This window comes from Doryrhamphus excisus, chromosome 20, assembly GCF_030265055.1.
Source record: "Doryrhamphus excisus isolate RoL2022-K1 chromosome 20, RoL_Dexc_1.0, whole genome shotgun sequence".
Classification (NCBI taxonomy): domain Eukaryota; kingdom Metazoa; phylum Chordata; class Actinopteri; order Syngnathiformes; family Syngnathidae; genus Doryrhamphus; species Doryrhamphus excisus.
Genome location: NC_080485.1, coordinates 5,275,264 through 5,286,915, shown reverse-complemented (window position 1 = coordinate 5,286,915; position 11,652 = coordinate 5,275,264). Strand labels below are relative to the sequence as shown.

At 39.2% G+C, this 11,652-nt stretch overlaps 1 protein-coding gene across 1 annotated transcript; it reads right to left on the bottom strand.

Moving 5' to 3' along the window:
• Positions 1-1,105: 1,105 nt before the first annotated feature.
• On the bottom strand, positions 1,106-7,518 carry tmem72 (transmembrane protein 72). The gene is made up of 5 exons (XM_058058870.1): positions 7,431-7,518; positions 4,016-4,082; positions 3,190-3,261; positions 1,719-1,858; positions 1,106-1,589 (listed from the first exon to the last, which is right to left on the bottom strand). The coding sequence occupies exons 1-5, from the start codon at positions 7,504-7,506 to the stop codon at positions 1,183-1,185; spliced, it is 762 nt and encodes a 253-aa protein (XP_057914853.1). The 5' UTR covers positions 7,507-7,518; the 3' UTR covers positions 1,106-1,182.
• Between the last annotated feature and the right edge of the window lie 4,134 nt (positions 7,519-11,652).

The window sequence follows — 11,652 nt, the reverse complement described above, 5'->3', positions numbered from 1 at the left end:
CCAGAACATCTCCACTCACATACCACGGGACCAGAACCAAAAAACAAGAAGTTGTGTGATCCAAGCAATGATTGTATAACCTCCAGGCATTTGCATGTGTCCATTTTAGCGCTCATGTGTTTATTGAGTCTCTCCATCGCTTTGATTCATTCATTTCAGTGAACAAAAGAGTGAAGAGTGCAGTGTGCATACGTGGGTCCACAGAATACATACAGTATTGATTGATGACCTGAACAAAAGAACAATGTCTGTATGAGGCTTTATTATTTGTAGCGTGACAAAACAAAAGACTGGCCTTTTTATTCTTGCACGTGTAATATTACATTTGTTTCATGCACATAAATCACATGATCATATTTTTACAAAAGTGCATCCCCAATGTTGGACACATTAGCTCTGTTTTGTTACTGGGCTCTGCCCCATTATAGCATGAGCCCCGTCGCCATGGTCACCACTCTCATACACAATGAGGTGTCTTGAATGTGACTGCAACACCTGCGTGAGATTTAATTCCTGCTTTTCCCTGTCACATTTGCACACATTGCCGCTAATTCTGAATGAGTGAAACACTTAATCCACTTCACGGTCTTGTGAATAATGCATGAAACATTAACTAGATTGGATTGCCTTGCATTAGTGTCACCGCTCCAGTCGATTTAGGTGCAGCAAAAATGAAGTGAATCAGACTAAAAGCCACACGTGTGATGGAACAAACGGCTAAAAAAACATCTTGCTAAAAAACCTTGGTTGAGTGAGCACAGGAGGAGCTGTGTTTTGCTTTTTCTTTGGCTTTTTTTGCCACACTCATTTCAAAGATACACCAACAAGTGCCAATTGCCACTTGTCACTGAAGTTATGGCAATGTTATTTTTACACTTTAGGGTGGTTAACTTCTTTTTCATTTGTGTGGCAATTCATGTTAAAAGTGAGAGGTAAAGGTTTTATGGCACAGTAAGACACTATTCCCATTATTCCTACGGGGAAAATTGAACTTAAATCTCAGAGGTTGCACTCTCCATTAGTGGAGCATTACATTACTAATCATACTGTATAAATACCATACATATTATCACCAGGCATTGTTGAAAAGCATCATTTTGTGCGTTGTAGTTGCGGTATAGCACCAGTTCAGGATGAACATAATCATCATTTTCTTCAAGTGTGTTATGAATAAAGCCTACATCAGTCAGTAATCATAGGTGCGGTGTCTGAGGTGGTTTCTGGCTCTGACTCCACAAACTCTTTCATCTCCTCCATCTCTCTGGCCTCCTCTCGGACTCTCATCCAAATGGGCCTCCTCTCCTTCCGCCTCTTCTCTTTTGGCATCTGCTCCAGCTCCAGCATGGCCTGAAAGCTCTCTCCTCGCCTGTCGGCCAGGACGTGGCAGCCGTCCCTGGTTGCTACGGCAACTCTTTTCCCTGTCAACACTTGCAGGAAGGAGAGCGCATTGTCCGAGCCTGGTCGCTCTGTCACGCACACCGCGGTCAGGCCTTGCTCGCTGTAGCTCTCCTCTGGTCTTTTGGGGAATTTAGTGTTTGTTTTCTTGCTTAGTATGAAGTTGAAGAATGCAGTTACAAGAAGCATCGTCCCTGCAAGAGTGGAGACATGTATTCTATTACTTTAATCATAATTGTAGTCAGGTGTTCAGGCTTTTTCTACTCTACTATGATGCATTTGACATGGACATTTTTAATCAAGAACAGTCGTCTTCATTTTACCTGGGATAATGGCATGCCACACCAACACAGGGTGCAAGAAACAGACAACAGACATGATGGAGTAATAGAGGAACTTATGAAATCCTCCAACGTGGGCCATCTTCCCCCACAACATAAAGAGCTGCCAGTCTGGAGGACAACTGCAGGAATGGGAAAGGACAAAGGTTAAAGCAGTGAAAGCAACTCTTCATCTCTGGGCTGTTCATAAAAAGCAAAGAAATTCATTCATTCATTTTCTACCGCTTATCCTCATGAGGGTCGCGGAGGTGCTGGAGCCTATCCCAGCTGTCTTCAGGCAAGAGGCCTGGACTGGTGGCTAGCCAATCACAGGGCACATATAGACAAACAACCATTCACACTCACATTCATACCTATGGACAATTTGGAGTCACCAATTAACCTAGCATGTTTTTGGAATGTGGGAGGAAGCCGGAGTCCTGGAGAAAACCCACACATGCACGGGGAGAACATGCAAACTCCACACAGAGATGGCCAAGAGTGGAATTGAACTCGGGTCTCCTAGTTGTGAGGCCTGCACTCTAACCACTTGCAGCCCAAGCATAGAAATCTGCACTGCAAATAGTACATGTTTTGTTTGAAATTATTAGTAAAATCATAAAGTTTAACTGTGTGTAAAATATATTGTTTCTACAAACTCACTCACTAGTCAATATACAATATTAGTCAGTATACAATACTGCTTCCTGACTTCTACTACTATCATCAAGATTCATTGGTTGTTTGATGCTAATTGAACCAATTAAGGACTCCTTATTGAAAGTATGAGGGTATACCTAAGTAAACAACACTTGGGTAGTTTCCAGTTCCAGGTTACGGATGACATACTAGCTAATTCTATGTATGATGTCCTTGTAGAGGAAAATTTAAAGTAATACGTGTCCTGGAAACACTTTGAGATGTTTTCCGGACGATGCGGCAAATGGCGTTTCAATATTAGCAACGACATTTATTGAGAAAACATCAAAGTTCTTGTTCTTGTTTTTTACTGACTATTAGACATAGACATATACTTTCTTTATTGTCATTGCACAATAACACAGCAGTGAAATTGGCAACGAAATGTCGTTGCCTGGCTCCCGTGTAATAATAAATAATAAATAATAATGTGGAGAATAAATAGATGACATCAAATATGAACAATGTACAGCGTAAACAGTAATTTGTACAAATAATTGAAATAATTTAGAATAAATAATAATAATTTAAAGTTTTGGTTGTGCGTGTGGGCAGGTAGAGGGGCTTATTTGGCATTGAGCAGTCTGATGGCCAGGGGGAAGTAGCTGTCTGCTGCCGATTGAATCAGTAGCGTTTCAGTCGTCAAGTGTATTGAGTATGAAGTCGCCGAGTCGTGGACTGGAATGTGACTCAGGTCGTAGTTTCCAAAGTGCCCCTGTGACCTCAATATGCTGCTTAGACGGACATTCATAGTAAATTGTAGTGGTGTACTCACGGTAGGCACATGAGCAGTAGTGAATCGATGAAATAAGCCAGTTCAAAGATCATGACGCCAAAAGAGGACACTCTGTCAGGAGGAAACAACACAATTTTGGACAACATACACTCATAATATCTACACGTGTCGGCTTGCGCGTGAATCACAATCCCATCACTAGTAATTACCCTCTTAAATATCCTGATAACTGCTTGTTAACCAAACACTTTGGACCACATGCACCGTCTTGTTCATAACATCTACAGCAGACTGAAACATGTCAGCTTGTGTGTGAATCACACTATTGTGTCATTAAAGGACCAGTAATTGCCCCCTTAAAAATTCTGATAACCATCTTGTAAACCAAAAAAATGCCTCCAGGACTAAAGTCATTACAATAATAGTCTCTTCTTAGAAAAAAAAATATTCTAAATTGTTTTGAATTGCATCTCTCCTCAGGGAGAAGCTTTCCTGTGGCCATGTGTTTGTTTGATTGGCCGTGATCCACAGGAAAAAGTAGCAGGACTAACAGAAAGCAGGCCAGGATGTGATTCTGAACCGGTGGGTCAGGACCCACAAGTGGGTTATCCATTCTGGGTGAGTACAGCTAACCAAAAACATTAAATTTGATATGCGATTATTGTCGCTATACCTTATGTAAAATGTCAAATTTAGTTACCATTCTTGTGCAATTTTAGTTAATGAATTATTCCTATGCGTACAGATATGTCCCTCCTCATTGTCCTAATAATACACTCTGTAGACACAAAGGAGAGTATTTACTATATTTGAAAAGATATACATAAGTTTTACACTTAAACAACAATATTCAACAAATTCTTACAGTAGGTAGATGCCAAGGCTGTTGAAGTCTCCTTGATGCAGGGTCTCCACTCCTACAGCACACAGCACTGAGGAAAGAAAGCCCATAGCACAGTATGTCCACCAGATGTCAGACTTGGCTCACTAGTTCACGCCAGGCAACACTTTTAAAATGTAATCTTTGCATTGTCTCATTCAACAATCTCTGTTCTGTAAATCAGTGGTTCTCATATTTTATTTGCATTTTTTTGCAGCAAGTACCACCTCAAAATTATTTTGTTTTGCTGGGTTGATTAATTTGTGGCATATGAAGTGTGTTAGAGATGTAAAAATTTTGATCATGTGTATCCGTGCAATGTAATAATGTCATGTACATATGTCTGTAATATCATTTTATTAATTCACTAGATGGATCCTGTATATATGCCATGTAGTACTCGTGCCACAGTTTGTGAATCTAATGAGGGGATTTTGGTATATTGTGTATATCTATACTGCATGTTCTATGAACATGGAACAGAAATACACTTGGTTTGAACTTCTTGACTGTAAATGTGTTGTTTGGCTTGTTTAATCATGAATTTTGTATGTCTTGGATGTATTTGTTAATTGTAGAGTTGAGTCGTGCAGATAACGACAAATTCAGGAATTAATCATATTAACAGCACTGACCTCTTCCAGGACAATACATAATCACTTGGATGAACCTGAAGTAACCCACCCCAATATGCATATCTTCCATTCCAAGCATTAAGACTGATGTCATGAATGATTACAGAATTGTGCTAATGGCTTACTCGTGTTTGTAATTACTGCAGCTCTTTAATCACATTGCAGATCTTTAGCCAAAGAATACCAACGAAAGCCAAAATGAGTGTAGGGTATTTGATATCACTGCAAGCTGACTGCCACTGCTCTTATCTCACATCCTGACTTCATGAATGATCAGTGATATTGTTTTTCCTATATTTGTTTAGTCTTAATGAGACCACCTTAAAACAAGTGATGCTTGGCTGGGACTGGAATTGACAACAAAGTCCAGCTGAATGGATATGCTGACCAAATCATGGAAAGGAAAGGTCAAATAGTGCTGGTTCCAAGTTTGGATGTTGACAAGAAATGCTACTTTTGCCTTTGACAGCGATAATCTCTGCTGCCATGAGTGCTGACTACTATACCTTATCATTTAACAACATACTGTGCAAAAAGCCACCAGTTGGGCAATACACCGTGGACATGGATCACTTTAAACAAGTGAACAAACAAAAAACCGATCATGGTTTATTTAAGAAATCTGATTATATTTTCCCAAAATGTGTTTAATTCTTGGACGTCTAGATGAGACAAGCACCGCCAAAGCGTCATCAAGACTACACATGGAAGCAGTTTTCATGGCAGGCTTTGCAGAATGCCTGCGATACCATCAACACCAAGGGGAAATCAGGAGAAAGCTGCTAAAATGTTTCTTCTCGTTTATAGAGTGTGAGAGGAATAAACGCTGCATACAGACAAGATGGAAATAAACATAAAGTGTACCCCCTTTTAACTGTCTGGACATAGAACACACACACACACACAGGGGCAGACAGACACACACCAACGGGCAAATGCGTACAACATAAATGTTCACACACACACGGTATAAAACCATGTGAGCTCCAGTAAGGCTAGTAACGCTGCTGGATGCTGAGACAGTGGCTTTTAGAGCAATATCAGGCGCATGTCTCACTAAATAAACAGCATCTACAACTGTGTCAATTACAGTAGTTTAGCAATGAGGGGGTAATGAGGCTAAACAAAAGTGTGTGTGTAGCAGAGATACACAGGCTGCGTGCACATTTTTGTGCTCTATATATTGGCAGAGATGTTGGATGTACAGTTAGCATCATCAAGCCTTTCCAGAAGGTCCGACTCAAACCAAAATGGACTCTAACCAAGGCAGGTTTTCACATAGAAAATCATTTAATTCCCCAAATTTAAGACAAAATGCATATTATAGACAATATTTATAATTTTACATGCAAAAAAAACTCATAAATTTATTTAAACTCGTAAGTTTATTCTTGTAAATGTAAAAAATAATTACAAAGCAATGAATTTAACATTACTTTTATTTTATTTAAAGGGGACCTATTATGTTCATTTTCAGCCCTTTGTATTGAGCTGTGGACTCCACAGACTTCATAGAGCAGCTACACACAATAACCTGCGCAGAAAGTTTTCTAGATCTTCCAGAATCTGCACCTATTCCAGCTGTATTTCTTCAAATTTCCAAAAGGGACCGTTTTAATTTACTTCCATCCACAAACCGAGGGGAGAGGTTAGTTAATGAGTTTTTAACATGCACAGTTTTACATTAAAAAAAGTAATGCAAACAACAACGAGGGGAGGGATGGCAGAGTTTGGAAGCACATTGTTTGCACTTGCATCCTCACAATGGCCTCAAAACGACGCCGTGTACGCCTGTTCTTTTTCGTTGTTGTTTATTTCTGTTTCCCTTAAATTTGTCAACAGACTCACTCGTTTGCAGGCGTTGTCTTTGTTAAATCCTCACGCTGCAGCCTCACCTCTGAAACAATGTCTACCTGTTTTCTGTTCAGCCACACCAGCAACATCTTCTCAAAATCTGAGATGGTTTGTGGTCTTTGTTTTGTTAACGGAAAACTCCACCTTTTTAGAATTTTGGTCATCATCATCAACAATCCTTATGTGAGACTTGAACACATGTCTTTTCTGTGCATTCTAAAGATATAAAAACAGCTAAAAAAAGATGGCTAAGAATGCATATTAACTGAAAAAGCGCTAATTGGGGCGGACCTTAGCTGAGCTACCATTGTACTTGGATAGTCTCACCAGCCACTTTGTTAGGTACACACGAACAATCCAATTAGATCAAATGCAAGTGTAATACAAAAAAATCAACCTGGATAAAGTTACCACCATGTGTTTATTGAGTACTATAATTTATAGTATACTACTATATATTATGAGATTATATATAGTATACTATAATAGTAACTATTGAGGAAACCATCACCATCAATGAAGAGGACATTTAAGTAATGGAGGCGTAAGTGAGCAAACCCAGAGACTGTGCTTTGAATTAATACATATTTACATATACATACATATTTTTTGTAAACTTTTTAAATGGATTGGAAATATGAGCTCTTATATGAGCTCTTTCTAAGATATCCAAAGCAGCGATTTTACTGAGTGACTTTTTGAAATACTCTTCTATTGTGAGGATGATGAGACCTATTCTGGCAACAGCTTATGAACAGCATATTGTAACAAAACTTGCCTTGTGAAATTTCCAACCCCTAATGCTACATGTTTTTGTTTTGTTTTGTTTTTTTACCAATCAAGCAGCTGAACAAATTGCAGAGAGATTCTGCATTTGTTTGAGTTACATCACAAATCACCATACATCCTACCTGTGGCTGTCGATATGCCAAGAATCCTGCATGCAATCTCCACCACAATCCACCAAAAGCTCCCCAAGTTCCCCATGACTGCAGGCAGTATGGTTCCCTCTAAAAGAAAGCTAACCTTTACACTTCTAACACTATCTGAAATAACTGGTGATCAGGACGTTACTGGGGTAACATTCTAGAAACATAACGGAATGTTAAGCGGAGTTTCTGAGAGTTGTGATGTGTCGCCTGAAGCCTCTCAGCCTGGTGCGGTTCAACCTTAATAGGGTTTGTGACTCAATAATGACCTCGCTGTTAATCAGTCTCACACACACACACACCCACATTCAGTAGGATGTGGTAAATTAAAGGGGACCTATTATGCTTTTACACTTTTCTGACCTATAAATGTTAGAATGCCAAAGCGTCAGATAATGAGGTTTGTGCATTTGGAAGTGAGCCGTGAAAGACATTTTGGATGGCTCTGCACGCTTTGTTTGACAAGAGTTTTTTTCTAACACCAAGTTCTACCGAGGTCAATGTGATCCGGACTTCCTTTTTTGGTCTGCGGATTGCCTTCTCTCAGGAAACATACCTGGAGGTGGAGAATCTGGTGCAGAATCTGAAAGATCTAGAAAGCTTTCTGTACGGTTTATCATGTGTCGCTGTTTTGTAGGATACCACAACTCAATAAAAAAAAGTGTCGAAAATGAGCATAATAGGTCCCCTTCAATACTTCGGACAGTATCAATAAAGATCACCTGTAAAAATGTTTCATTTTGGGTAGGTGTGTGTACCAAGTAAATTGTCCTAATAACGTGACTCCACAGGTTATATATATATATATATATATATATATATATATATATATATATATATATATATATATATATATATATATATATATATATATATATATATATTAAACATATATAATATATATATATTATATTATATATGTTTAATATATATATTTAATATATATTAAATAACATTTATTAAATAAATATTATATATATATATATTACAGGTTATATATAGGTTGTTAGTTAATGGCAAAAAGAAAGAATAAATTCATCTTAATAAAGTGGAAAAAACATAGTTGGAATGCCATATTCATAATATGTTCTACGGGGATGTGAAAAGCTGTTTGGCCCTTCCTGATTTCTTTGTTTTTTTGCACGTTTGTCACAATTAAATGTTTCACATCACCAAACAAATAAAAAAAAACTATATGACCTGTGTGTCATTTCAGAAAAAGAAGATCATACAAACACTAAAATATGGTGGTGGTAGTGTGATGGTCTGCAGCTGTTTTGCTGTTACAGGACTTGCTATGATAAATAGATCCATGAATTCTGCTGTCTACCAAAAATGTCTGGCCATCTGTTTGTGACCTCAGGCTGAAATGAACTGAACTGCTGCGATGAGAACAGATCTGCAAAGATGAGTGGGCCAAAATTCCTCCACAGTGCTGCAAGAGACTCATTGCAAGTTATCGCAAACGCTTGCTTGCAGTTGTTGCTGCTAAGGGCGGGGGCGGGCCCTCCCGGGCGGGCCCTCCCTACGTGTTCTTTAAGATTTTCTTGAGAATTTGGTTGGTTCAGTGAAATCAACAAGACTTTGTATTTTCCTTCCAAGGCTGCAGCCTGTCCTTTCTCCTCCAAGTTTCACTTTGAGTGCAGCCCCCACTCACAGAGGAGTAAACAGCCGTCTGCATTATGAGCTGACACAGGCTTGGCAGAAAAGCAAGTGTACGTTTGTTCAGACACAGCGGAGGTGTTTTGGAATGAGCCATAAGAGTCTCACAGAAACACACGCATACACACCCTCCTAGTCTCCTAGTAAGGCCTGAAGTAATCTACGTAAATCTCCATAAAGTCTCTAACAAAGGCATTTTTGTACCAGTTTCACTTGTTTCCGGATTAATATCCAGGTTATTTGCAGCATTTATGGTATGGTGGTTTCAGAGAGGTCCAGCACATCTAGTGTAGTCTTAAAGTGATGATGTTGCGTAACATTTTAGGCAGATGTCCTGAAATTTCCCCTATAGTACCATCACTAAGGTAATGATTCATTTTCATTATTGGTTCCAGTTGGTTCCAGTCCTACAAACATTCCCAGTCAATGAGTTCCAATCACCTTAGTAATGACCTCCATTGCCACCTTGTGGTTGTTGCTGCCAAATACAGATTTGGGATCACTTTTGGCCCCACCAACAACATTTACTATTTTTGGGCCTTTGATTTAGAGGCTCCACTATTGATCATACATTAGTTGTGTTGTGACATATTATTATACATTTTAGCCCAAACTAAACTAGTAGACAGTAGACAACAATCCTGACTGTGGACACTTTGATTCATCCACAGTGGACCAAAATAAGGAAAGTTGTACTCCCTGAGCATTGCTGCAGTGCCCTTTAGCAGGCCTGGCACCCCCACAGCGCCTTTGCTCCATGGATGTGATTGTGTTGTCAAGTGCGTGTAGCTAGCCTATACCGATGTAGCATGTAAAACGGAGTGTAAAATTGAATGACCCCTCTAGAGGGCAATGAACTACATGTGTTTTACATGTGAACTCAACTGTGCTGCATTCACCAATTGACTGTGTGTTTATTTGACATGGCCGACCTCAATGACGACAGAAAAATAGTCATCCAAAATCCTAGTTTACAATATTGGGTCAAAGAGCGTTGTAAAGACCTGGCAAATGATGAGTTATGCTGTAATTTAGTACATGCAGTAGGGTGGTCTAAGTAATTGTGACAGATAGCCATGTATTGATTCCCCGAATCTAAAGTTACAGTACAAATACTGTTTTCGGTTATTGTGAGTCGAAATGATGCCTTAGCATGACTGAACTCTAACGTCCTTTTACTCTGTTGTCATCCTTGCCTTTGACCTCCTCATCTTCCACATCATCAGCAACCTCCCACTCCTCTGTCATTTATCTGGTTATGGAGAATATCCATGCCTCACCAAGCCTTTCTCCATCCAGTGTGGGTGTCTGGTACCTGTCAGAACCGGTGAAAAACTGCTCAAATTTTAATTACACTGCTCTGAATTTCTTCATAATCACAGACTACGTCTGTTTTATGTCAGACTATGAAGATAATGAAGCTTTCCACTCACAAATTGGCACTACAATCTCAGTCTCTCAAGCACTATAGACTTGATTTGCATGCAGGGCACCTAGTGGTTTACAAGTGGTGATGCATCATCACTCTGAAGTGGCCTCATGGACCTCATGCAAATATGCTGTCTTACATTCATTCATTCATTCATTCATTTTCTACCGCTTTTTCCTCACGAGGGTCGCGGGGGTGCTGGAGCCTATCCCAGCTGTCTTTGGGCTGGAGGCGGCCTGCTGGGTTACAACAATATAGAAATGTTGAGTTGACACATTAAACTAGTTTTCCATACAGAGCTGTTGGTGTGCGTGTGCTGCTGGTCAACTCTAGTATCTGCAGAGGATGCTGTCCACTGCAAAACTCTTTTACATAGAAACCCCCCAAAATTCAGCCATAACAGATGTGAAGTGTCTCGCCACTTCAAAGATCAAATTTTGTGGCTTCACTATCACGGTTTTTATATATATATATGAATTAACAGATTGTAGATTGAGTCAGATTGATGATGCATTAGCCTTACTTTTTAGAAAGTATTGGTATTGATATTATCTATACTGGCCCTGTATTTACTTGGTATCAGATTGTTATCCAATATAGTATCACACACCACTAATTCTACACTGGACACTATGTATCAGTAATGTTGCTGTTATGTTCGGGGAGAAGCAAACACTGACTTTTATTGCAGGTTTGAATGATCTCATAACAGGCACACTAATCCCTACTGCTGTTGTGGTTGTAACCCACGCTAAGCTAAAACGCAACTCTGAACCCGTGTGAGCTCCCCTACAAAACACAATTATAACAACACACTCCAGCATAAGTTTTAGTTGTCTTAAATGTCTCTTATTATGTCTACTTATTGGGTATTCTGAGCGTATATGTGACTATAGGGGTGTTAGTTAATGTACAGAGGGCTCTAATAATGATGTAATGAAAAAAGTATTTACACGGTCATAAACCGGTTTTCTATGCTCTATGATTATATTCCATTTATAAATAAGGAATCCTACTTGTAGAAATTGACTTGTGCAGTGGGGTCTGGAACCAATAAACCACAATAAACTTATTACTGTGCTGTAATGTACTGTACTGGATTACTGTAATGAG